This window comes from Filicampus tigris, chromosome 13 (genome assembly GCF_054856515.1).
Source record: "Filicampus tigris isolate MCC_2025a chromosome 13, RoL_Ftig_1.0, whole genome shotgun sequence".
In the NCBI taxonomy this organism is placed as follows: Eukaryota; Metazoa; Chordata; class Actinopteri; order Syngnathiformes; family Syngnathidae; genus Filicampus; species Filicampus tigris.
In genome coordinates this window covers 11,185,391-11,213,249 of record NC_141229.1, presented here as the reverse complement: position 1 = coordinate 11,213,249, position 27,859 = coordinate 11,185,391, and the positions used below count along the sequence as shown (strand labels likewise).

Here is a 27,859-nt window from a genome sequence, read left to right as displayed (position 1 = left end):
TTGTACAATCATTGCATCATGTTTTCCCCCTAAATGTAGGCGGGTGAATGAAAGAGTTCCCCCACCTCTGCTCTTTAAGGTCGTGGACTCTTTGTTTACATTCTACAGTGTGTGTGTGTGTGTATGTGTGTGTGTGTGTATGAGAGAAGCGCATATTTAGGCTGGCTGCCCCACCGCCCCCCTCCATCCCCACCAATTGATACCGACTCAGACCCACCCACCACCGACCCAACCCCCCTCCCCTCCCCTCCTCTACCTCCCTCCCTCCCCCACCCTACGTGCACGTGCGTGTGCCTTTCTGGCAGCGTAACATCTGTGCGTGCGTACGCGGTCGTGATTGTTGTGAAGATGGCGGAGGGGGAGACGGAGAGGGAATATGACACACGGAAAGCGAACGACGATCTCCGCGGCCGCTTCCACGGCTTGACCGCGGCACTGAGGGAGAGCACGAAGTCGCCGCTGGAAGCCTCGCTGATTTTCTGCCAGGAGTTTTGCCAGGTTCGCCCGCTCATCCCCGGCTAGCTCTGTTCGCTCTGCGTCCCTTCTCTAGCTTCCTGGCCGAGGATGCCCGTCTTCATTGGCTACAACAATGTAGCTAAAGGCGCTAGCCGCACTGTTAGCTTCTTGCTAGCCCCGAGATGGGGAACAGGAGTGGGGGCCTGCGTGCTTTTCCGCCCTTCCCCCGGGAAGGTTTTACTGTTCCTGCTAATTCTGCATAAAGACCAGCCATTATGGGGACGCCAAGTCGGGCTCATGTTCGCGGACTGTGCTTGTGTTGCTCGCATTTTCCCAGGCCAGATTGCTAGCAGGAGATCAATGCTGCTAGCTGGTATGCAGGGTCCCACTGTCCTGTGCAGTGGTCATGCTGTGAAAAAAATGGATAGCTACGTTAGCGAGAGCTTCGTTAGCGAATTTTGTTGGCAAAAAAGGAGCACAGAATTAACTTGTTATGTTGCAGCAGATGTGTAATAGAGCCGTCATAAACACAGCACCTCGCGTTCTGTCGTCTGCGTGAGGATTTTGATCGCTTGGGGGAAGTGGGCTACTTTTGTGAGGCAGGAAAAATCAATTATGTGTTGCCAAGGTGTTAGCTTAGGCCCCGTGCACTCATTTTAACCAGCTAATCACATCAGATGAAATGCTCATTTAAAGTAGCCACATTAGCAAGAGATGTGACTGCAGCTGGGAGACATTTTTGTAGCGAATGTGCGCCTGTGGTCAGTCGACTCCATTACTCTCCCACCATTCTTTTATTTATTTGCCACGACCACAAAAATATCGTCTGTTCGTGTACTCGATAGCCCTGTCGTTTTATTTAGCTCTAATCATTGCAAGGTAACCAACAAAGATGTAGCTCCCATTAAGGATTTCCTGCAACTTACAACAAAGTTCTTTGTGTGAAAGGGCGAGTGCAGCTCGGCCTCTTGTGTTTCCAAACACTGAATAATAATAAGAGAATAAGAGTCGTTCAGCGTCCAAATAAAGTGAAGGGATCTTTCAGGCCGTGTGCTGCTTTTGAGTGGATATTGTTGATCATAAATGTGTTGTAAAGTACATAACGTTGAATGCAAGTCTTTTTGTAACAATGGTCATCAAAAATTGGTTAAAAAGCACATTCAATCCATGATTTCTGTATGCTCAAGTCTATTTTCTATTTAATTTTTATCCTAATGCTGTTTCTCAACTGCGCTTCACCAATACAAAAAACAAATAAAAATTACGTCTAACATTGGTAGCAAACCGCAACCACAATAATACATGTAATGTTAAATTAATACAACACTGACAGTGTCGATCAAAAGGTAGCAGCAGGTAGTTATCTTCTTAAAGGCCATTTTTGTGACGCTATTCTTACATTGGCTCTCATTAGAGTATTATCACGCTTTTTCGTTTTTTTTCCCATTTCATCCTGTTATTATAGACTTATTTCAAACCACTCTTCAAAATGTGTTTTTATTATTGCAGATAAGAGTACTACTCACAAATTAAAATAAAACTAATGAATATGGTTCATTGTTATTTGTAAGAAATTTTTATACCAACAAATAACAACTAATAATACGTTTTGCATAAGCATAGCGTTTTATTTTTCTACTATCTGAAATCATTCTGTTAGGGAGAAAAAGAGCCCAAAATGAGATTGTTTGGTGGACTACAAATACTCAGGGAAAAAAACAGCTAAAAACAAGATTGATTGTTGGACAAAAAATACTCAACATGGAGTCACAACCGGTCGTTGCCAAGTGGGATGTATTGTAGTTGTCTGTGACCATGCAATTCTACTTGTCAGTCTAAATATATTTTTTCTTATGTTGGATTGTTTCACTCTTTTTACAAAAATCACTGTGTTCAGTAATTGCACACATGAGAATAGAGTTGAATTATTTTGCATTAATCATAAAACCCACATAAAGACTTAACTGTACCCCATTTGTGAATATGATGCATATTATATTATATGCATCACAATCACACATAGTCGCATCACATATTGTATGCATTACACATATTTGCACACACCAAGTGTTGTAAAGTAAATGTAAGGAAAAATGAACCATAATAGGGTTTCAATTTTTGTATTATCTGAAATTATTCCGTTGTAATTGTCTTTTAAATGCTAGAAAAAACATGATTGTTTTGTTGACCAACTGTTATGGCACAAATATACTGCATGTGTGTACTATTTTACATAACCACGATTTATCCCACTATTTCTAGCTGTTTTTGTAAAAGTAGATAGTTAAATAAAAATAATGTACCTTGTGAGGATAAGCGGTATAGATAATGGATGGATGTATTTCAGTAGAATGTGAATGTGGTCCATCTAAAAGTGTGATATGAAAAGTAGAGAAGGTGGTGTTCAGGAACAAGTGCCACCTATTTGATCAATGGAAATTAATCAATATTTCAATATTTTGCGCAATATTTCACATTAGATTCCACTGGGAATGGCTAACTTTTATGATCTTCATACTGACCGTCTTGTGTTTTTCTGCTCAGGCTCTGGTGGATTATGCCGGCCGTTGGAAAACCGACGAGGATCCACTGCCTTTGCTGGAGGTCTACACAGTGGCCATCCTCAGCTTCGCCAGTGCCGCCTCCTGTCTCTCCTCTGAATGTGAAAATGTGCCACTCCTACTTGAAAAGTTAACGTTGTACGTATGAAGCCTGGAAACGGCTTTATTCGATCTTAATCACTCTGTTGAAGAATTCATTCATTTGCTAGAAAACATAGATTTTCCTTTCAGAATCGGTCTTTTTTATTCTTTGGATTGATTGCAAATGAGATTGGTCAACGTGCACAGAAATTAATCTAATTTTGCCAAAAGAAGCACTCATCACTGAAAGTCTAGCAAAACTACATTTTAGATTAAAATGTTTCTTGTGTTCACTGAGGAATCGATAAAAGTCTTACTTTTCAATGGCTATGTACTCTCATTCAGGGACTTTAACTTTGACAAAGCATTTTGTCAGTTGTCCACTGGTGTTGTTTTTGAAATACACCAACCTGCCACAATATTATGTACATCTTCATAATCCAATGAGATCCAATCCAAGAGCTGTATCGAAAACGGAGGCTTTGTAAAGATAATGATGCCGTTTTGAGTGAGAATTTCACAGTGGTAGTGAAAATGCACCATACTGAGGCGTGTGTGTAATATTTTCACTTCTTCGTGTAGCTAAATAAGGGAATCAAAATATTGGAACACCACCACAAACTACAATAATTATGAGGCCAGGTGTGGTATTCATCACTTGTGCTTTATATGTTGGACAGCGGTTTATTATTCAGACAACAAATGACAAACAAACAATTAAAATGACAAACAAACAATTACAGTATGTTGGACGGAGACCTTGTCGTGGAAGTAAATAAATGTGCCGGAATCCACATGGAAATGTTTGCAAGGAGATTGAAATAATATGCAAAGTAGTACTGCATTTACACACTAACTCTTGACACACAGCAGATCCTCATGGGTGACAACATACACTCACTAGCCACAGGGCTAGCTTGCGCGTTGCAAGTTGATGAGACCCGATCCAAGAGCTTTACTCAGAGTTCTTTTGTCTTGACAAAACTCACACTGATCATTTTAACTGTATAAATTTTACACCGTTTTGTTTGTCATTGTGGTAGTTTTCAGTGATGTATTGTAGACATGCACTACGAGTTTTAGTGTTACCATATTTTAGCTACATGCAATGGGCAGAACATCAAGAACATAATAAACATTGTTAAATTGACACATGCATTGATTCATGTTACTACTCCATATGTCTTGTTTATCATTAATGATGGATGGTGGTCCTTGCAACGATCATTTGTGATGGGACCTAAATGTGGCCTTAACAAATGCCGAATGTCTGGATTCGCAGGAGCTGTGCGGAGCTGGTGCTCTTACTGCCCCAGCACATCCCTGGTGCCTTATGGGAGGAGTTCAAGTCCTCCATGAAGGTCAGTATCCCCTTAGTCGTTAGAGGGCATCTTGGATGCTTATCTTTGCGGTGATAGGCCAATCGGAAGTAATGGCAAAACATTAAGTTTAGCTGGACAGGGTTTTTCCTGCGTTTAAAATTGCGTGGCGACCGCCTCCAGCTAATTTTGTGCTGCCCCCAACCAGAGCGATTGATATCGCTCAACACAACATAAACCTCCAGCTGTGTTGATTGCGCGATTGATGTCCCTCTGCGGCAACTACGTATTTTAACTGCAGTTGCAGCGTTGCGTCACTATGGAGGCACTATATCAACAGCAGTGCACCGGAAAGACTTAAAGTAACTACAGAAGAAGAAACAGCTAGTTAGTGCTATCGGCGTCCTGATTTTTCCCTGGTGGATAATACAAACAGGTAAATATTGCCTGTTAGTTTTGCATCCAAGCATGTCGTGTTTATTTTAGGGCTGTCAAAGTTAAAGCATTAACTATGGAGATTAATTTCAATTTTATAATGCACTAATAAAAATTAACTCAGTTAACTCCGTTTTATTTACTTCCTGTAGCAGCTGACCTCTGCTCACTGTGCAGCCAAACTTAGAGGAGAGTCACTGTCTGACTTTTACGTAGTTTTACTTTAAAAAGTTACTTGACGACTCATTGGAGAAATCCAAAATAATTTGCACACTTTGCGTAGCCAAATTCAAATAGCAAATTAGTTGTACGTCTTCTGTGTATCGTTCAACTGTTGTATTTTACAGGAAAATAATCGTATTAAAGGAAGCAATTAGAACAGTCTTTGAATGAAAATATACTTTTATTTTTTTTCTACATTAATTCCAACATTTTACTCAAGCAAATATTGGTTCCAAGCTTCGTAATAAAATTGTAGTTGAAAAATACGATTAATGGCAATCAATTATGTAAAATTTTGTGATTAACTAGTTAAAAAAATTGACCGCACTAGAAAAAAGAAAATTCCTTCGTGTCAGAGTAACGTTTATGATTTTAAGCGTTGCAGATATGGCAGGCAAAATCAGACACTACTTTAAAAAAAAAGACCTGGCAAGGATGGAGACAAGAGTCTAGGTGAATTAGAGCAGAGAAATGAACGTAACAGGAAGTTAAAATGTAATAATTCATGGTGGTGACAACATTTGACATTTGTGCCAGGTCTGTAAGTACTTTACAAGGAACTGGTGATAGCGAGGGTTAGAATGCAGGACAGGACGAGTTGGCGAGGCGAGGGTACTTAAATCTGTTTCCAAAAAGGAGCATAACTACAATGGTGTATTAGCCTAGGTTCACACCGCAGGTCTTAATGCTCAATTCGGATTTTTTGAAAGAATCTGATTTTTTTTTTTTTCATTTTTTGTGTGTAAGCGTTCATATTACATAATAAATGCGACCTCGGTCTTGTCTGCTGTATGAACACATGCGTCGTCGAAGTGGCCCGCATGCGCAGAAGAAGAGACGACGTCACACCCGACGTTGTGTTTGCGGATTAAATGTGGTCCAGCGTGCCGGGACATTTATACAGTCAAGCGATTATGTACCAGGTAGAAATAAATACAGTATTTGGGGGAAATTATGAGGCGAGGCTTAAAAATCTCATTTCAGGGAGACATCACTAACGATGACGTCACGTCTTAACCGTGTGTAAAAAATGAATCTATCTGAGCCGTGGCTGAATTACTACGAGCGTCATAAATGTCCACTTTATGCTTCATGTTTAAAGGTGGATTAAATTAAAGTAAAATATAAAGTCAATAGTGTTACTCAAAACAACTTTGTAGATTCGATCCCTTGCTGCCAGCAGTTTCCCTCTGCCTGCGCGGAGCACATTTTGGGCTCCGGATGACGTCAATGTCGGATATATTCAACCTGGCCGTTCAGACCGCGAACACATTGGAAAAGATCGGATACGTATCCGATCTAGGACCACGTATGAAAGCTACCCAGGACGCATTTGAAAAAATCGGAATTGAGCCGTTCAGACTGTCATAAAAACATCAGATACAGGTCGCATATGGGCAAAAAAATCAGACATTTGCCTGCGGTGTGAACCTAGCCTGAGTGTCAACCCAGTGAGAAATAAAATGACATGACGAGATTTTAAGTCATCATGATAAGTTTAAAGTCGTCGTGATGAGAATAGAAGTCATCAGGATGACTTTTAAAGTAATCATGACGAGATTTAAAGTCGTCATCGCGATAGTTGACGAGGGAATGCTGAAGTAGGACGTCCATGGCTGCATGAAGTCAACCGGTCACATAGCTCGGTTGTGACGCCAGGGTACACCCAAACATGAAGTCACAAGTCTACATACCACAATGATGAATGAGTGGGAAAATACACTTTTCGGTAAGTTACCGTTTTGTTATTCAACTTTATTCCGAACACGAAAATGAGTGCTGTCATGACGAGATGTAAACTCATCATGATGAGATTTAAACTCATTATAATGACTTTAAAAGTCGTCATGATGACTTTTAATCTCGTCGTGATGACTTTAAATCTTTGTCATGATTTATACATTTTAAATCTTGTCTTGTCTTTTTTTTTTTTTCCTTGCTGGGTGACACTAATACGCCGTCATTCATAACAATGCAATGAATGTGAATGAAACATTTTTTATTGGCTTTGAAAAGCAGGCTTTTACCTGGCTCAGGCAATTGCTGCTCCCCAATGAGACAGCCATGGACCAACTATTGTCCAGGCTGGACACATTAAAAAGACATGAGGTGACGGCTATTCAGAAAGCAGCAGAAGTATATTAAACATGCTAGTACCCCAAAACACTCAACTAATAGAGTTTTTGGGGAAATTTTAACTTAAAAGTATGTTGCCTGTAAAAGAAAGTGAGTCACTTGAATTTACAGAATATATGCACGTCATGGCGCAAGGTCAGGAATCAGGATGGTACCACCTCTGCCTCATTTTGAGCCAGGATAAACTGAATGTAGAAAATACACATGGCTAGATATGCTGTATTCCTTTTGTTAATACGTGTGTGGGCGGCCAAAAGTAAATTAGTCAGTGACTGCATATTCAGTTGTCTTCTGTTACAGTTGGCACACAGCCTTTTGCAAGAAAGTGGGAGTGCACAGCTTCGTCCACTTTTTGCTCTGGCACAGCAAGATGGCATCTGGTCCAACGCCACACTCAGCAGCATCTTGTCCAACACCATCCCTCAAACAGAGCAAGGTGGCCCACACCCTCATACTGTCTGTTGCACGTTGTTTTCACGTCTTCCGTATGTATTTTCTCAACTTTCCACTTCTTCTTTCCTATTCTTTAGTTCATGAGTACCTTGAGTTGGAAGGCCACACTCTTCTCAGCATGCGCATAAAGCACCTTATCAAAGTAGATGGTGTTGATAAAGCCGCCGCCCTTGCAAAGATATGCTCGGAGTACCCAGGATATGAAGGAAAAGGGAACTTCAAACAAACCTACCTGCTCTGTATTTGCATGACCAAAAGTCAGGAGGAGCTCATGGAAGAGGTAAGAAGCATCTCATCTACCACCTTGTGTTTCGTTTAGTTTGCAATTTTCACCATCAGCAATACACTTTTTTTTTACCGCGGTTGGGTTTCTATGTGATTTTTCATACAAAAACCTGTTCTGCATGTTCAAAATCACTTTATTCAGTAATGTGAGTAAAGTCGGACCTTAAGACCTTTCGTGATTTTTTTTTCTAAATATCTGAAATATGTTTGAAAATATCTGCAAATACTGAGAACAATTTAGTGCAGGATTGTTGAGATATAGCATTGAACTTTTTCACCTCATATTTTTGGGGCGTGGCTAAAATTGGGCTCAGTGACAGAAACAATTGGATCACTGGCATGGGTTGGCCCTTCACCACTATATAACAATTGAAAGTTGTCATTCCGTCATTGGCTAACACTGCAAGTTACTTGGTCATAACGCGGCTCATTTGTACCACGACAACATGTAGTTCGCCAATCAGGGAGGCTTCAACCCGAAATAATACATCCTCCCTGAAGTGTTAGGTGTTATTAGAGCTACGGTGTCTCTATCGTGTGTGGGCCCTTGCGCACTGCAGCTGTGGAGAGTTGGATGGCCCCGCCGTCCCAAGCAATATATCTTCTGGTGCACCGGTGTTGGGGCCATCCAACTCACTACAGCCACATTCCGGCTGGCGCACATGGGCCCAAACGACGGAGACACTTAATAGAAATGTAATTGTGAATAAATATGTACGCTAGCATGCAAGCTAATGAGCCAGCGGGCTTACCATACCAGCGTTAGCCTCGTTGTTTTGTGTTGTGAGACCAGATAATGTTAATTATCTAATTAAAAACAGTGGCATTAAGTCTGTAAGAGGCAAACTGTGTTTGTGCCTCAGTGTGTGTGAGACAAAGTGAGCCAAGGGCATGCACTGATTGACAGCAGAAAGTTTAGCAAGGGTGTGTTTTCAGGGAACACACCCAGAGTGTCCGGTAAACTAAAAGATGGGCATATTTTTCATAAATTTGGAGTCTAATTTTTCATACTTGTTAATTTTTTTGTATTTATTTATTTTTATTCATTCAAATTTGGCCTTCCTAATATGTCAAATCAACACCATAAAGTTGAAGTTGATTCTCATCGCTGCATCTTTGTAACGTTTGGGGCTACTCCGCTAGAAAAAGGACATTAATAAACACGCTATTGGTACCTTAGTCTGTTGGTCAGCGGCAGACGTTGGTGTATTAAACTCCACATTCTCCACTTTGCTGCATCAACCATTTTGTTGCTTCCCTTAGTCTTGGCTAAACATTAAATTGAAATTGATTCTGTAATTTACAGTGGCCAACTGCCACTTGCTAGAATAAATACAAGGGGAGGCTCTTTCTCCTCCATGTCGTTGGATGACAGATGCCTTCAATGTGGCTTGGTTTTTGGGGTGTCTACAAGAAGTATTTTAAAGTTGAAAATGCCTCTGAAATTCAAAACATAAATTTGCTGTTGAAGTCAAAAGACCCAACTGGATCCAGCAGAACAGTATTGAAAACAATTCTGCCCAGCTTAGACCCAAGAAAATTGTTCATTCGTATTGCGTGTTTGTCAAAACCCCTCATTAATTAAAATGTCATCCTTTAAACAAACACTTTAATTTTATGTACACAAACACCACAGGCACCAGGAGCAGCGCCAGGATTTTCCCTTTCCTGGGGCTTAGATGATGGCTTGACAGATGTGTGAGGAGGAGTGAAAAAGTAATCGATATTGTTCTCCCTTTTTTTTGTCTAGAGTAAAAGCATTTTCACAGCATGGGCATCTTTGATATAAAATGAGTTCTTACTTAATTTAACCAAAGAACATTCAACAAAATAGTTAAGACTTATACCACGACCACAGGGCATTGGCAAAATATTTAATCAAATGAGCAAGTAAATGAAAGCTTCCCCTGGCCCCTCTCCTTACACTCGAGATACAGGTTCAGCACAAACACGGAATCAGCGATTGGATTGAAAAATAATGGCTACTTATGAGCTTCTCAATGTTTTTAAACTTTATTAGATGAACAAAAATATTTGAAAATGGGAAATACAATACTGCAGGAGCTTTACCGGGGCTGCACAGATTTTTGACGGGGCTGTAGCACCTCCTAGCCCTGGTGTATTGCTTTGCTTGACAGGCACCATTTCTCATTTTAAGACTGGCGTTTGATGATTGATTCCACCTGAAATGGCTGTTTCTTTGGCCTCTGTAGATATCATCAATAGACTGCAAAGATGCTCTGGAAATGATCTGTAACTTGGAGTCTGAAGGAGATGAGAAAGGAGCACAGTGCTTATGTTCTGCCTTTCTGAAGCGACAACTTCTTCAAGGAGACGTATATTGTGCCTGGTAAGCGTGGATGTTGGTTTGGAACAAATACCCTTAGAACTCTTGCTACGGTACTTGTAACTTTGGAGTTGTCTGGATTAATTTTTTTCAGTGGAACTGAAAGAATATGTATGAACACACAGTGTCACTAGCAAATTCAGATATCTTCTATTCATATTCTTAATTGTTAAAAAAATATTGACAGTCAATTTATCACATTGGCTGCATTCTGTGCATATCTTTAGGGGACACCAGTATGCGTCTGTTCTTTTTTTTACTTCCATTTAATTGCCTTTCTTGACCAATTCATTTGTGATGTTTTTGCAGGGAACTGACGCTGTTCTGGAGTAAGCTACTCATGCGTTTGGAGTCTTCGGCTGACTCCTTCCTCAGCCACAGCAAAGAGATGGCTCTTCTCTGCAGAAGTGTCTGTCACATTCTATTTCTTATCAAAGTCATCCAGAACGAGGTAACAGAAGGACAACTCTAGTGGAGCAAGTGAACTAAGTTATCCACTTCAACAAGCGTCTACAAATCTTTTGTTCTGTGTCGTGTCCAGGTTGGAGAAGTGGGTCTTCCAGTTTGTGTGGAAATGTGCATTCAAGCTCTGAAAATGACCTCAAGTGACCATACGGATAGCAAATCCACGATCTGCAAGACTATTTCCTGCATCTTGCCGACTGATCTTGAAGTGAAGCGTGCATGCCAGCTGACTGAATTCCTCCTCCAACCTACTGTTGACTCCTACTACGCCGTTGAGTCACTGTACAACGAACCGGATCAAAAGCCCGAGGAGGACGGGAGTCTGCCAGTGCCCAATTCCTTACGCTGTGAGTTACTGCTGGCCTTGAAGACACAGTGGCCTTTTGATCCAGAGTTCTGGGACTGGAAAACATTGAAATGCAATTGCTTGGCAATGATGGGCGAGGAAGCAGCTATCGTCTCGTCTATTGACACACTCAATGACACGGACGAACAAGAGGTGGAGAGTACACAGGGAAAACTCCCGGAGTACAGAGACCTGGAGGACTTTCTGTTAACCACTACAAATGAACTCAATGAAATCACAGACGAAAAAGAAAAAAACAGAGAGGCAAAGAAACTCCGGGAGCAAGGATTCGTATCAGCTCGCTTTCGAAATTGGCGAGCCTACATGCAGTATTGTGTTCTGTGTGACAAGGAGTTCTTGGGTCACAGAATAGTTCGGCACGCTCAGAAGCATTTTAAAGATGGAGTGTATCTATGTCCTATTTGTGCAGACAGCTTTGAAAGTAAAGAGGTTTTAGAGCCACATGTAGCGTCACATGTCAAGCAGTCCTGTAAAGAGCGGCTGGCTGCCATGAAAACAGTAAGAAAGGGGATAAAACTACCACAGTCTCCTAAAAGTCCATCAAAAAATATGAAATGTGTTCCTACAACGATTAATAGTCCTGTCAGTAATGACTCACAAACCGGTATCCAATCAGCGAAGGTAGAGCAAATGACATCTGTCCCACAAATAAGTCAAGATTGCTTCTGTCCGGTTAAAAATTGCTCCAAAGCGTTCAAGTATTTCCGCAACCTCATGGCTCACGTCAGGTCGCACAAAGACGACGAAGAGGCCATGAGGTTTTTGGAGATCCAGAAACAAAAAGTGGTGTGCCAGTATTGCAGACGGCAGTTTGTTAATGTTCAACATCTCAATGATCATTTGCAGATGCATTGTGGAAGCAAACCATACATATGCATACAACTGGGTTGCAAGGCAAATTTTAATTCGAATTCGGAACTTCTCATGCATAGGAAAACACACTCAGAGTTTAAGGCCCAGTGTATGTTTCCGAACTGTGGGCAGATTTTCAGCGAGGCCTACCTTTTGTACGATCACGAAGCTCAACATTACCTTACATACACCTGCCCGACAGATGACTGCGGTAAAATATTCTACTCGCAAGGTCAATTCTTATCCCACCAACAGATTCACAATACCAACAATGCAGTCAACAATGTGGTAGTCATAAATGACAGTTCTCCTGTCTTTCCCAAAGTTCAACTGCCAGAAGAGAATATGTCATGTCAGGCAGACATGCAAACTGCTGCTGTTTGCCATGACACGAGTAATTCAGATGCATTTATGGAAGAGGCATCAAAGGCAAACACATCACCATGCAGTTCCCCAGAAGTTGCTAAAGAGCTCATTCCTGTTAGAGTGAAACATTCAATTGAAAACATGTTGAATTCTGTGGCACATATTGAACTGAAAGAGCCAGACAAATGCTACACCCCTCTAACAAACCCTAGCTCATCACCAGCTGCCTTGAAAGCAGCACTGGAGGCTCAGCCTGTACACCAGGCAATGGCAGAGCAAGCAAAGATTCTACCGGATCCTCTGCCCAGTGCTACCGATGTCATGGCAAGTCAACAAGGAGCAGGGCAAAATGACATACAAGCTGACTTTCAGAAAGTGATACCACAAATGATTTCCCCTAACCAAATCAAGACAGAAATCCCTTCTTCAATGCAGGGATATCCTTCAGGAATACCTGCTGTATCCAGTAATGAGGAAAACCTGCATAGCTGCCCGCAAAATGAGTGCACAAGGGCTTACAGTACAAACAAAAGTTTGTCGAGACACGTGAAAAAGCAACATCCTGAAATCTTTGAGGGATGGAAGTTGGCCAAGAAATACAACAAAGTGGCCAAAATTACAGCAAAAAAGGCACCGGCTGGAGTAGCTGTGCGCAGGCAGTATCCCAACGGTAACAACAATCCGCCAAACCAGCCACCAAATCAGCCCGGACCTCTATGCAACAAACCCGGGATGGAGCAAATGGATTACCCAGTGGGATGTCCAACCTCACCTGCCCAGTGTTATCCCAGCTCAATGGACCCAGTGCCCATCACTCCAATGGTGAACCCCACACTGTACCCATCCTGGGGGAGCTCCAACAATACTGGGGAAATCAGTCAGTCCGATGTGTCCCAGTCGTGGTCTTCACCTCAACTGAACAGCTGCTACCCAGATGCCTTCAATGTGAACGAGTGCCCCTCCCGCAGCTATCTTCAGTGGCAGCCTGATCCTTACCCAACCACAGCTTCACTCCCAGCTGACAGAGAGCACTCAATGACAGTTTTACATGGAGCCGCTGGGTCTCACGTTCCTTCAGATTCAAGTTTGATGTCCCAATACTTATCCAGTTCATTGATGCTTGACAATGGAGGGCAAATGCACAATGGCGTGAACCAGTATGGACTAATACCTCCCGACAGCAGGGGGGTTTCAGTGGATGGAAAGAAAACCAGTGGAAACATGGCAGGACAGTCGGATAATGGGGACAGCATGTCGACAATTCACAGTCTACCCGAAGGAAGTTACCACACTCCATATGCTCAGAGCGATAACTCAGCAACTCGGAGTTCACCAGTTGATATTCCGATGAAATGTCTGAGCCCAGAGGCCCAAGAGACAACAAAAGTTGCAGCAAAATTAATTAAAACAGAAAACATGGCAACTTCTGGATATGGAAATATCGACAATGCTGTGGACGGCATGCTTAGCCCACACAGTGGCACCCAGACCGGCTTTCATTTTGAAGGAGACTGTGCTAATGCGGAATGTGAAGCTACTGATGATAAAGATGATAATGATGGCCAAAAAGGAAAACGTAGTAAGCTAAGCAAGCGGACCAAATGGCCAGCCATTATTAAGGACGGCAAGGTCATTTGCAGGAGGTGCTTCAGAGAGTTCACGAGCACAAAGTCCCTCGGCGGTCATCTCTCTAAACGCTCACAGTGCAGGCCGTTAGATGAAATTGACCTGACTGCTGATCTGCCGACATCTTTTCTTGATTTTCTCAACGACCCACATGTCCCGGAAACCAATGGAGCCACTTTTAACTTGTCAAATGGTGATTTCCCGCAGGAATCGAGTGGCTTGACACCTCTGAACTCTTCCATGGCACTGAAACAAGAACCCCAAAATACAAATATAACCGACTTTTCAAACGTCCCTGCTGGTGCCCTTGAAAGTCAGCAAGAGAAAGCAGCAGGGCTGGCTTACACTGCCACCGCTCCACCTCATCAAGAGGATCACTTGATGGAAATCTCCAATGCCTTTCAAAGGTTGGATTTGATTGAAGCTGCGCAAGAGAAGATGCGGGGTAATTTGTCCTTGGAGCAAAGTCTCACCCATTGCGATACAACCTCTGAACTTAAAAAAAGCAAACCCACACCAAGCAAGAAAGATGACAAGGTTTTAGTAAAAGTACCTAAACCTTTTAAATGTGTTAGAGATGATTGCGAGTACTCATTCATGACAAAGGAGGCGTTATTTCGACATTTAAATAAAATGCACGATTACTCTAATGGTATGATTGAAGAACTGAAACGATGCCCATCCAAACTGTCCCCGTATACTTGCCAGATATGCTCCAAAACCTTTACCAGAACGACAGGCTTGAGAATTCACTATGAGAAGGTACATCGATTGTCAAAGGCAGAAGCGCAGAAGTATAAGATAAGTGCTCGAAATAGGCAGCATTTAGTCCCAATGGACACCTCGCATACAAGTGAGGCTGACGCTGACACAAGTGGTGTCACAAAATCCACAGCTAGCTTTCCGTATATTAAACAAGAGCCCCTTGACATTGAAATTGAACCTCAAACTGAGAGTGCAAACAATCCAGAAGCTCTCCACATTGCTCCACCGGGAAATCTTGTAAATGATGGCTTCCCACATGCAACATCAACTGTCACCTGTTTACCACCGGCAGAAAGCTATTTAGATAACAAGCCATTGGTTGATGGCATGCAGGCTGATCCCGACAGATCCCATGAGCAGCTGGCAGTGGCGGCTACATGTCCAGATGGCCAACACACATTTAGTTTAACAGAAAAATGTGGTCTCATGAAACCAAAAGAGCATCACGCAGTCAGCAAAATAAGGGAACCAAAGCTCAGCCTTCCTCCCGGTTCTGCTTCATCTTCCCCAGAAAAACCAGGCAGCTCCAAAAACACTCCCAGCCTAGACGAAGTCCACAAAAAGCTTCAAAAAAGAATGGGGCTCAAAATGTGTGACGCCGACAACGCCTTCAGTCCATATAGACCATATCGCTGTGTTCATGAAGGATGCACTGCTGCGTTTACCATCCAGCACAATTTGATCCTCCATTACCGGGCCATGCATCAGGCATCCCTGCCCCCGAGTAAAGCAGAGAGCAGCCCCGAGATGATGAGCGTACCAAACGGCCAAGAGAGTTATGAGATTGCAGGCAAAGGTCACGAAGTCAGGTGCCAAGTGAAAAACTGCTCACGGGTGTTCATGGGAGTCACAAGGTTAGTGCAACATTACCTTTTGCTTCACAAATTCAACCGCGACAAAGCCACCTCAATGATGGCCAGCATGGCCATAGGCACTTTCAACTGCGATCGGCCTGACTGCGCGCTCCCCTTCAACTCAGTGGACAAGTACATCGAGCACATAAAGAATTTCCACAAGGAAATTGCTGTCTCGGAGAGCGGCTCAGTTGATACTACATTTAAGTGCGAGTATGAGGGGTGTGAACGCTTTTACTCCACAAAGTCGAATCTTCTTCGCCACCTGATAAAAAAGCATGACTATGTTTATGAGCCGAAATCAACTGACGGAAGAAGGAATAGATCTATAGGGCTGTTCACGGGGATGAACAATGGAAAAGAAAATGTGGAAAACAAATTCAAAATGAAGAAGAAAAATGTAAAGAAAAAAGATGGAAAGACCATTGAACATTGGACCAATTTTGGGAAGCCTACGCTTAAAACCCACGATGAAGCAACAGCCATGTGCACTAAAAAGTGGCCGTTGCAGTATCCATGCATGTTAATAGGCTGTGATACGATTGAGGAGGCAGAAAAAAGTATTTTTAAGCATTATGTGACTCATGGCCTCACAGAGAGATACATCGAAGACCAGAGGAGCCAGTTCATTTTCTGCAAAAAGTACCGATTCAAAGATGCAGACAAATCAGAGGGTGCATCTTCTTCTGGGGAGACCGAGCCAGAGGATTACGACAAATTCACTGAACAAAACACAGAGGAGGCAGTAGAAAGAATAAGCCAAGAGGACGGCAAGCTTTCTAACGACGAAAGTCTAGAGTCTCAAGCGTCAACTGGGATGGAAGGCGGAGTTAAAAGAGGGCGTCCCAGAAAACCCGTCAATCCAACACCAGCTTGTCCCGAGAGGATACAAACACTTCGCAATCGTACGACTGTTAACAGCTCTAGAGAGAACTCAAATCCTGGTACCCCTGTAGCCCAAGAGCAGCAAGAGGAGGTTAACGCCATGTCAGGGTCTTTCAAACCTTTGGGACTGGAGGACTCGTTCCTTAAGTTCTTGGAAACCTCTGAGTCGACCCATCCCAGCAAACGCAAACTGAACGATAAGCCTACTGCCGAGCAGCCGTCCAAAAGACGACAAACTCACAAACAAAGGACTGCTTTGAGAACTAAAACCAGTGATCACTTTCGAGGTTGTGAAAAACTTGTAGACTTTAGAAATCCACATAATCTCAAATCAGTGAGCAATGTGAAGATAGTCATGGATAAAACGTTTTCAAACGGTGCTGATCTTTTGCTTAAGCAGCTACAAGACATGAAGCCCTTGGTCATGATAAAAAAGTGGCTTTATAGCGGATCATAGCCCCATGTTTTATTTCCAACTCCGACTCACTCAGGATTTGAGATGTATGCTGCAGAATGGTTTGTCAATGCATCAAATTTCCAACTTTTAACAGTAATGGTCACAGTTAATGATGAAATGGCCTATTTTATACACCATAAACTTAAATGTCTTGGATGATTTTAATTATGTATGTTAGTCCTAATAACCAGGTAATCTATAGGGCATAGATTTTAGATTCATGTTTGTATTTATGCTTAGTACTGAAGATGTTTTTTTGCTAAATGGATACTTTTAAAGAAAAAAAATGTTTTTATATATCCCTATGGGATTTAATGTTTCGTTTGTATTTATTTCATCCTTTTTCAACACTAGTAGACCTATCTGTAATATTTACATGTCTTCCACAAAGTGTTCAATAAAATGTTACTGTTCTTTTTGTAAAATATTGTCTGTGTACTTTAAAGTGGGACAGTAGTATCTTGCTGTGAAATGCATCGCAAATAAGATGTTTAGTTTCACAAGAATCAATCATAATTAAAAAAAAAAAAACCTTGCTATGTTAGGCTGAATAAATACCTTTATTAACTGGGTAAAATGAAATATACAGCAAGAATACAGCATTTTTTACAGCATTACAGATTTAATATTTAGGGGGTGTTAATAAGTATAAAGAAAGTTCATACAGTGCTTAAAAAGTTAGACAGCCACATCCACTTTGTGTCAGACCATCCAACATCATGTGGCATTTAAGACAACTCTTTCCTTTTCAGGTTTTACCAATTTGATCAGGAATGAGGAATTTAAAACTGAATTCACCTTTGAAACCCAAATTTAACTCAGATTTAATTAATCATTGCATAACATTCAACCACTCAGGCAAAATGTTCCATTTGGAAATGTAAGTAAATAGTAAACACATTTTATTTATCATCTTATTGGAGAACTCACACACACACACATTTGTTTTTTTTATGTAAAAGTAACTTTAGATAATAATAGTTACATTTTAGAATTTACAATGGAACGTGTGAAATAGATTCTACAAAATGGATCATTTAAGGGCAGTTGTGCCCTAAGCAATAAGTGTTATGTGTTTAAATTTGAGAAAATCACAAAAGTAGAGCCACGATTGCACAGTGACAGGCAGAGCAAAATCCACCCGTTTTTAGGTATTTCCGGGGGTGGCCATTTTGCTACTTGCTGTCGACTGAAAATGACATAACAGTGCCCTCAGGTAACAACCAATCATTGCTCATCTCAGCTTGCGAATGTCACATGGACAACCCCAGAAAACAAAAATAGGGGTGGGGGGCATTTTTTTTATTTTTATTTTTTAGCTCGTGCCTCAGTGGGGGGGGGGTGGAAGTTTAAATCTGTGATTTAAATTGAACGAGATAATCATATCAGTACGTATACAATTTTTCAAATTTCCAAACTTTGTTCGAATGTAAAATACATCTTGGATTCATTAAAGGTTGGGAACACTTAACTAGAGGACGTGTTGGAAGATTTCGCTCCGGGGTAACTGCGTGGCGGTATGTTCAAAATCGCCTATGTTGCAAATGAAGTCGACATTTAAACTTGAAAGTTGGTGAAAATTAAAAAGAAGTTGGATGGGCTTACAATTTTCGTTCATTTCTAATACCGAATTACCTTTTTACTGTACTGACCAATGATTGAAACGACTATGAACTGCGTTTTCTGTGACGTTGAGCGGAAGATGAGGAACCTTGAACACAACTCTTTCCGGCAACGTCATCATGACGGGAAGTGGCAGACTTGGTCAGTTGGGAGATTTTTTTATTTATTTCTTCTCACTGTGGGAGTTCAACGAAACAATCTAGAAACCGGTGAAAGGAGTGGCGTTATTTCACCGTCTGGCGGCTTGTTTAAAAAAAATGGCCACGTCGTCAGTATCAACGGTAATGTTTCGTGTTTACGTAAACTATCGCATTGTTGTTGTATTTTTTGGTCTGCGTACTTTCTGACACTAACTCCACATTCTAGGGTTGTTTTGTTTTCAAGCCAAACACAAAGAAGAAGAAAAAAACAAGCTCCCCCACTTTAGGTAAAATAAGGCTTCCCTTTCCACTATTACAGTAGTTATCACTTTTAAGTCTTTAAATTTTATTTTTCCCCACAGACGACTATTTCACTCATGATTGCAAAGGCGCTGAGACCAGTGATATACGGTTCAGACTCTTTCATGATCTATGGAACAAGATTAAAACGGACACAGAGGTATTCAATACAATCGTACACTTTGAAGTGTTGACATTATCAAGAGGTTGTTGAGAGTTGTCCTTTAAATCCATTGTATATTTACATAATGAGAGCTCTAGGCTCCCTAGTTCTATTGCGCTGAATAGTATATTTTCTAAACAACCTGTGGTGACAGAAAAAGCATATCACCAGAGGAATGTTTTATAACAGGGGTGGGAATCCATCTGTTTTCTATAGTGCTTTTCCTCAGGGTCATGGGTGAAATGGAGCAACACCCACCAGTCTTAGGGACACTATAGCCAATTGCAAGGCAAATTTTTCCCATTCAAATTCAGACCTATGGACATTTGACTATTCAGTTACCTTAACATGCATGTTTTTCGCTCACTGTTGACGATGACACAACCCACTTCAACGGTTGAATATGACTCATGATTACTAGGTTCCCATACTGCCCCTTTCTCAATTCATAAAATGACGTTCAATCAATGTTGTAGTCGAACATTAGGACAAACAGTAACAGCAGAAACTTTGTATGAAATGTGTAATATGTGTTTACTGTCAGCTTTTGCAGGATGAACTCAACAGGAACATCGTGGATAGCTTGCTGGACTTCACCAGAAAGTGCTCCTCCACTCGACAACACAGCGACTGGGCTTCTCAGATGAGGGCCAGCGAGATTCCCACTGCAGCGCTAATGCTTGGTATGATGATGATGATAATGTTGATGACGACGATGTCGATGAGTGTCAAAGGTGATCTTTGGATGTATTTGGGACAGCAGTATGAACATGGGCTTTGTAACAGTTGGGTTATGGTTCAAGTCCGCCTGAGGACAAAAAAAAAATATATATATATATATATATATATATATATATATATATATATATATATATATATATAGTTGTTAGAGATGCGAGTCTGACTAATGTTGAGGTGCCTTGGAGCAACAAACCAAAACACCTTCACTCTAACTCTATCTCTCCTGGCATACCTGAATGTGTGCGAGCCGTTTCTCTGTGTGGTGTGAAACACAAATATACAGCAGAAATGTAAATTTAATTTTCACTATTTGTCATCTCCTCATCTCCTCTCTAGGAGTGAATGTGCCAGACCATGACATGACCTTCCAGAGTCTGTCTGAGCTCCTCCAGCAGTCTGTCACTCCTCATGTGGCCTCTGTCCAGGCCAAAGAATGTGCAGGTAAGTTAATTCACAACATGGTGGAGAAAGTTAAAAACAAATAAATACAATTACAGTGGAACTTTAGTCAAACTTACACCACAGTTATGAAACGCTGTTTGATATTATTTGGAAACAAGTTTTTTTTCCTAGTAAAAAAAAAAAAATCTTCAAAAATCAAATTCCAGTGTCAAACTTTGCCATCGTGAACGATTATGAACTGTACTGGCAATGTTTTAATGAACATTTCATCATTCCTACCTGATGCGTTTCAAAGGAGAAAAAGGCGTTTCGAACTATTGTATAACCGCAGAGGAGTTGAATTTCGGCTTGATTCTGAAATGCAAGGTTTCAATCTAGTGTATGTGCTCCTGTTTCAGCCTTGAAGCACTTAATGAAGAGGGTCTTGGAGAGGTTGATGGACACAGTGGTGGCTGCTGAAGATGATGATGATGATGAAGAGGAGGAGGAGGTGGCGGCAACATTGCAGCAGAGCAGCCCTCCAGTCCACAGGAGCATGCACTGCTCCCTGAGCGTGCTCTGTGAATGGTACAACACGCAAACAAAGGTAGGATCAATGCATCATGCCCTTTTTTTGGTTTTTTTTTCCCCCTGCGTTTTCTGTCTTTAAAAAAAAATTTGTCTTTTTTTTTTAATTTACTGCTGCCCTGCAGAAATCCAGCACTCCTGGAAAAAAGCGCAGTTCTCCAAGTAAAGACCAGCATCCTCCTATTGTGATTATTTTTAAAGATTTTGAGGCCTTCAACCAAAAAGTTCTTCAGGACTTCATTCTCATCTGCAGGTAACATGGAAGTCTCTTGTAGAGTTCCCATGGTGGAGGTTCGAATTACTGAAACTGCACATGTATAGTGCATTGTCAAAATTTTTGGTTCAACTTTTGACTTTAAAACCTGTATAAACGATGATTTATTTTCCCAATCTCTATTCTTCTTAATTTCTGAAGTGTTTTTCAAAATAATAAATCATATGGTATTTCAGAAAATAGTTGAACCCCACAAGTCAAACACAATCTGTTTTGCAGATTGATGTCAAAATTGTTAATCCTAAAACAAAATTTCCCATAGTAGATTATATAGATTAAATTGAATAGAACTGTATTTTTCAAACTATAAGTCACCGTTGGTACAACTAATTTGTGTATGTAATTAATATTCAATGAATTGTAAAATTTTTGGTGATCTTTACAATTTTCCTCCTTTCCATGACGGGTACCCTAAAGGTAAGGGGAGCTGAAGTCTGACAATTTTGCCTGGTTCTTGTGCGATGATGGGTTGAACTAAACTGAAGTTTTATTTGGCTAGTTGAACTAGAGGTTCAACCTCATAAAGAAAAATACAATATTTCAGGAGTATGTGCAGCAGAAGATTGGTGGACATGGAGCCAAGGTGTGTGAAGGTGACTACTCTTTCTGTGTCATAGTCGATACATCGAGCGTCTTCCCCTCATGTTCATCTTCGGCATCGCCACGTCCCCGAGCACCATCCAGCACATGTTGCCCCACTCTGTGTCGTCGCTGCTATGCATCGAGCTCTTCCAGTCTCTGTCATGCACTCAAAACCTGGCTACTGTCATTGACAAGGTGCACATTCATTCACATTGCACAAAGATGACCTCAAAATGTACCTTTGATTCTAATTTTGACTAAATTGTGTATTGGTTTGGCTCCATTTCATTTCTTAGTTGATCCTCACACCGAAGTTCCCTTTTAAGCTGAGTGGCAAAGTGTTGCAGGTGCTGATCAGCCTTTTCCTCTACCATGACTTCTCAGTGCGAAATTTCATCAAGGGTGTGCAGGTACCTTCGCAAGAGCCTCTTGAGAGCCTTGTTCAGTGTATCAACCTGGATTGTATTATGTGTATCCCTTTTCACAGTGCCCTGTAAAAACTATCATTTTTATGTATTGTATATACACAGCCATGAAAAAGTATTTTCCCTCTTCTTTCTTACTTGTTTACTTTAGCATAGTCTTCCCACTTTAAAGTTTAAGATCATCAAACAAATGTAAATGTCAGATAAAGATAACCCAAGTAAACATAAAATACAATTTTTAAATGGTAATTTTATTTATTAAGGGGAATAAAATATTCAGTTACCTGGTCCTGTATGGAAAAAGTACTTCCCCCTTTATTAAATTATGAATGAAAGATTTTGGGGGAATTTATGGAAAGCAGAGTACATGCCTGACTACCTCCAGACCATTTAGTCAACAAATCATTTAAATAGAACCTGTCTGACAAACTGAAGTCTGCCAAAAGGGCTCAAATAGCTGCAACAATATGCTATGAACCAAAGAAATTCAAGAGCAGATGAGAACTAGTCATTGACATCTCTCAGTCTGGAAACGGTTTCAAAATCACGCTTAAAGCTTTAGGACTTTAGTGAACCACGGTGAGAACCACATAGAGAAAACATGGAAGAGTGTTGAACAGCCGACCTACAAAAATTACCCAAGAGCACAGCGACAACTAATCACATAAATCCTGAGAATCATTCAGATTATTATTATTTTTTTATGTTGTAGTATTTGTTCTTTTTTGTCAGCAGTGGTTTTGGAATTGTAACTCTGCCACGGATGTTATTTTCGCCCAGTCACTTCCTTATTGTTACGGAAAACTGACCTTAACTCAGGCAAAGGAGGCCTGCCGTTCCTTAAATGTTGTTCATTTGAGACCTTCTGGAGAATGTTCTATGGAATGACAAGATGAAAGTTGAGTTTTTGGGAAGGTGTGTGTCTCGTTACATCTGGTGTAAACGTAACACAGCATTTCAGAATAGAACCATCATACCAACAGTCAAACATGGTGGTAGTATGATGAAATGGGGATGCCCCGCACCTTCAGGACCTGGATGATTTGTTGTGATTGATGGAACCATGAATCCTGCTCTTTACAAGAAATCCGGAGAGAGAATTTTTGGCCATTAGTTGGTGACCTCCAGCTGAGGCACACTTGGATTTTGAAGAAGGACAATGATGCGACCTTTTGAATAAAATTGAGTGGTTCTGTGGGATCAAAGTCAGCTATCTCTGCATACAAGAGGCTAATGTTATCTACGTTTTTGCTCAAGGTGGCACTGCTGGAACACTTCCACTCGCAGCCTCTCAGCGTGCTGTGCTGCAGGAAGAAGGTAGCACTGAGTAATGTGGCGCAGCTCAACCACGAGGACCTGGAGAGGATTAGACAGCTGCCTTCATTCACCAGGTACATGGGTCACTGGTCAAAGTGTAAAACTGTTTGTGGACAAAAGTATGAGGACATGTGGAAAGTGATCTTCTGGGAAGTTGTTTTATGAGAACTTTACAGTAGGTCTCTTTACGGGATTCTAAGGGGTCTATACTACCCCCTGATTTGTTGATTTTTTTATATGGGAACTTCTGGATTCACAATCTGTTCCAGGACGATGGCTGATTTCTGATTTGTTTGTATTCTCAAGTAATGGGAAAGGAAATAATCCATTCCAGGGTCCAACTCTTACCATTAAAAAAAAACAAAAAACCTTACTAAACGTACTAGCAATGTTAGGTCACATTTGACATTCTTAACTCTCATACATCCTAAATTGTCCATCCAAAAAGCAGTGAACTGCTGTGAAACGTCAAAACGTTCCATGACACAGATGGAGTCTTGACTGCTTAAAATGTGAGTGTGTGTACTTCATATAAGATCCGGTGTGTCCGTTCTCCACTCACATTCATCTGTTGTTGAAGATTGTCATTTTTAAGTAAGAGGCATTGCCAAAAAAAAAAAGGGAAATAAACTGCAGTTGGCATATGCTGAGGTCTCCTACATGACAGCGTTTTTTTTTTCCTGTTCTTCTCAAATTCCAAATTGTGCCACTTTAGAGCATCTGTAACTGATTAAGTGTCGCTCATACTTTTGTCCATGTATTGTATGTTAATGTAGCGGCAATGGAATATGTCTGCTCAACATCTTCGTGTCTCTTCTTCAGGTATGTTAGCGAGCAGGAATCCCAAGAGCAGGTTCATTTGTTAAAGGATGATGCTCACTTAAAGGTACAATGTTGTATTAGTTTCAACTTTTGTTTCAACGCTAACCTTAATTTTGCTGACATGAACACTTGAGCGAGACTTTCAACTGTTTTAGGAGGTTTGCCACAAGCTGATAAAGGACCTTTGTAAATACCACAAGAACTATTATCCCACGCTGAGGTGTCTTCACGCTTTGACCTCCTCGCTGCCTCGCTACCCCCTCGGAAAACAGGCAAGAAGTCCCTTTATCTCAACAAAGCATCCCTTTTTTTCTAAACTGTCATTGTTGCTCCGGTGTAACACTGGATTACCCACAGATCCGGGAGCTGCATTTAATTTGCCTGGAGAAGAGTGTTTGGGAGACGGAGGATTACCAGTCAGCCATGAAGCTGCTTAAGTAAGCCTGGATAATTAATCTTGCTTGTCTTGGTCAATTTAAATGGCTGAAATGTAAGCACTGGCTGTATTGCAAATGAGAATATACACTTACTGGCCACAGCATTAGGTACACCCCCCCCCCCACCACACACACACACACGCGCAGCCGTACAGATGTCATTTCTGTATGAAATATTCAGCATGGTTGCAGTTCTCAGTAGTCTAGAAATACAGGAAAAGTAACAAGGAAAAAAATGTAACAGAATATTATGAAAAAAGTTACCAGAAACACATTTTATTGGGAGTGTCAAAATTCCCCCAGTCTAAAAAACCTGCCTTGTATTTGCAACACAATATCATTAAACACAAATATTCTTATCTTAATAGATATTGTTCAATAACATTATAACAATCTCATGCAATTCACAACTTGAATTGATTAGTTGTGGTGTGCAATATGGGTTCATGCAGTTAAGCAAGGTACAACAATATTTATTGTACATACTGTATAAAGAATTCTTTCGAATTATTTAAAAAAAATAAAGAAGGTAAAGCATATCATTTGGACTTGGTCATTTCACAAGTTGCTCGCATGCTGATAGTGTGGGCTTGCTTGTCTCTGTGATTGTCTGTCATTGATCCTGATCCCCTTAACCATTATAGAGCACCAAAGTCAATGCCATGAATCGTTTATATTGCGCCCTCAGGTGGCCAACCGCATGATTTTTCTTTATTTCGTTATTTAAAATAGAGGCTGTTTTTTTTTGTTTTTTTTTTAATTGTGAGACTCGTGTGGTTTCTCCTCCAGGATGTTGGCCAAGGACGAGCTGATAACTTTGCTCCAAAGATGCGCAGAGATTCTGCAGCCCATCAACTCAACAATGATGAAGAGCGCCCTCGTCCAGCTGGAAGACATGCTCAGCAAATTCAAGCAGCTGGATGGTGAGTTGTGAGAAGCATTTGCCCAGTGCTGGCTTTGCCACAGAAATAAGGAACACTTCCTTTCTTCTACAAGCAGGGACCAGTGAGGTAGTCCAATGTGACGAAGAGAGCCTCGCCTCTCCTGTGAAGAACCTTCAGAAGAAAACCGACCTGTTCCAGCTGCAGAAGGTACCGTAACTCCCCACTGCGGAACGTTACGTACAAAACTTTGTTGTTCTAGCTGACGCAATATTTTACTTGCTCTCAACAGGCTCTTCTGGAGATGAACGAGTCTAGAAGGTCCAAGAAACGGAGTCCCTATGAGAACCTGCGAAGTCAAGTCCTGGAGTTTATCGACAACCTCGTAAAGTGAGACATATTTATCCTCTGATCTTCAGCTTCCTGTTTTGTCAACGCTGCCTGTCTTATTTGCTTCGTAGGAGTCACCTGCCTCCTCCAGAGTCTCAGACGCTGAATGAAGTATGCTACTACAGTTCCTCGTCCTGCGTGAGACGTCACCTCAACGCCACACCTCGCACCTCCATTCAGGCCGCACTCAACAGCCCTTACTATTATCTTCTGGTACGTCAACGTCACATTTAAGCACTTTCAAGTCATATTTCAAGCATGCATGGAAGATTAGATGCTTTTTTTTTTTTTTTAGAGTTTTTTCATTACACAGTGACGATGTTAAAGAATAGACATGAAAAAGCAGCAATCATTACCAAAAAAAAAAAAGAGGTCTCATCAGATTTGCCAACGTCTCATGTGACTTCACTCATGACGAGTGTTTAAACGTCCAGGACATAATTTTCCTGACATTTTTGGTTGAACTCCAAATTTGGTGCGTTGTGATGCAAGTGCATTGTGAATTCAAATTGTTGTTTCAGAATGAGAACTTAAAAACTGATGACGGGAGCGTGTCCAATGCGGCGCCTGACATCTGCATAGTGTACAAGCTGCACCTGGAGTGTGGCCGCCTCATCAACCTCTATGATTGGATGCAAGTGAGTTTACTTGTCTTTATGCCTCATAACAATATCACCTTTCAACTTTTCCCTGATAATGTCAACCCATTAAGGCCTAAAGTGCCTGGCTCAACAGCTCCCCAAAACCTAAGGTCGTCTTTGGAATTACCCTTGAAAACCTGGAGTTTTCCCAGAAATTCAACACCTACAAAATAATTAATATCTCAGTCCCTGTAGTAGACAGAAACATTATCCCAAAAGAATTTGAGAGCTTGGACGTGTGGCTTTCACACAGACCAGAGTTTATTCATCTTTACAGTTTTTCAATCGAAGAAATGAAAATAAAGTGTCAGTGCAAGAGAAGCACTACTTTTAATTTAAAAAGAAAATTGAGTGGTACTTACCATCCTCTTTTCTGTTACAAAGATGTCGATATTGTCATTATCTACTAACATATATCTTAACCATATATCACGTTCGACTAGTTCTACTGGTTCAAAGTCCACAATCGCGTCGCCTATATGACTGCCGTTATTCATTTTAGAGCTCCCGCGATCGACGCCATTACTGCTTGAAAAAATTCCGGATATCCTCCGACGACTCACGACACCGTCACATGTCTATTCTGATGCATTTCATTGGTTAAGAGACAGAGAATTAAATAAATAGAAAATGACGTATACGCTCTCCTGGCTTCAAGGGTAGAAAGACGCAACAGCGTTCTAGTGGTAGAAACGCGGTTATGTGCTCCAGTCCTTAATGGGTTATAGTGGTGTTCCCTCCTTGTTGTTTGTTCTGTGGATCAATATATTATTTATCCAAAAAGTTGACAGCTGATTTGATGGCGATGTTTTTTTGTTTTTAGGCCTACTCAACTGTGGTGTCTGCAGCGGAGGGGAATGATCCAGATTCAGACAACTTTGGAAAAGTGGATGCCGTCAAACAGTATCTTTTTCTAACATTTAAATGTATTTTTCTTATCTATAATAATAATTTTGAAAACAAAGGTATACTGCAAAAACTTCTTTAACAGTTCTCCAGCGCTCGGTTCATCAGGGCCGTTTCTGAACTGGAATTTTTGGGCTTTATTAAGTCCACCAAGCAGAAGACGGATCATGTGGCCCGACTCACTTGGGGAGGATGCTGACCCATTGGTCAGAGGAAAAAAAAAATGTTTTTGTAGTTTTTCCCCTTTAATTAAAGTTATTTAGTGCCTGACATCTTAAGATTCTGTGCTAATTTCTTAAAATATTGAATGAATGAC

General features: G+C 41.1%; 2 protein-coding genes across 3 annotated transcripts; both read left to right on the top strand.

The window, feature by feature from the left end:
- The first annotated feature begins 244 nt into the window (after window positions 1-244).
- On the top strand, window positions 245-17,357 carry znf292a (zinc finger protein 292a). The gene is made up of 8 exons (XM_086050137.1): window positions 245-498; window positions 3,001-3,155; window positions 4,381-4,459; window positions 7,511-7,646; window positions 7,741-7,943; window positions 10,162-10,298; window positions 10,605-10,746; window positions 10,837-17,357. The coding sequence occupies exons 1-8, from the start codon at window positions 349-351 to the stop codon at window positions 16,930-16,932; spliced, it is 7,098 nt and encodes a 2,365-aa protein (XP_085906263.1). The 5' UTR covers window positions 245-348; the 3' UTR covers window positions 16,933-17,357.
- A 1,036-nt stretch (window positions 17,358-18,393) lies between these two features.
- On the top strand, window positions 18,394-27,821 carry orc3 (origin recognition complex, subunit 3). 2 transcript variants are annotated; one of them, XM_086049589.1, is made up of 20 exons: window positions 18,394-18,836; window positions 18,922-18,982; window positions 19,058-19,155; window positions 19,703-19,841; window positions 20,236-20,340; window positions 20,700-20,887; window positions 20,994-21,121; window positions 21,760-21,919; window positions 22,021-22,134; window positions 23,407-23,540; window positions 24,289-24,352; window positions 24,444-24,560; window positions 24,646-24,725; window positions 25,515-25,648; window positions 25,725-25,816; window positions 25,899-25,996; window positions 26,068-26,209; window positions 26,518-26,634; window positions 27,461-27,540; window positions 27,637-27,821. In XM_086049589.1, the coding sequence occupies exons 1-20, from the start codon at window positions 18,813-18,815 to the stop codon at window positions 27,740-27,742; spliced, it is 2,181 nt and encodes a 726-aa protein (XP_085905715.1). In that variant the 5' UTR covers window positions 18,394-18,812; the 3' UTR covers window positions 27,743-27,821. The 2 variants fall into 2 exon arrangements, with proteins under 2 accessions (XP_085905715.1, XP_085905714.1); XM_086049588.1 differs by having other exon boundaries at window positions 25,722-25,816.
- The last annotated feature ends 38 nt before the right edge of the window (window positions 27,822-27,859 follow it).

Bases quoted from the DNA above. Each gene is read 5' to 3' on its own strand.
- orc3 (XM_086049588.1), top strand. From the start codon at position 18,813: ATGGCCACGTCGTCAGTATCAACG. The intron at 20,888-20,993 runs GTAGGATCAATG...GCTGCCCTGCAG, and splicing joins GGTACAACACGCAAACAAAG to AAATCCAGCACTCCTGGAAA. The intron at 22,135-23,406 runs GTACCTTCGCAA...TTTTTGCTCAAG, and splicing joins ATTTCATCAAGGGTGTGCAG to GTGGCACTGCTGGAACACTT.
- znf292a (XM_086050137.1), top strand. From the start codon at position 349: ATGGCGGAGGGGGAGACGGAGAGGGAATATGACACACGGAAAGCGAAC. The intron at 4,460-7,510 runs GTCAGTATCCCC...CTTCTGTTACAG, and splicing joins AGTTCAAGTCCTCCATGAAG to TTGGCACACAGCCTTTTGCA. The intron at 7,647-7,740 runs GTGGCCCACACC...CCTATTCTTTAG, and splicing joins CATCCCTCAAACAGAGCAAG to TTCATGAGTACCTTGAGTTG.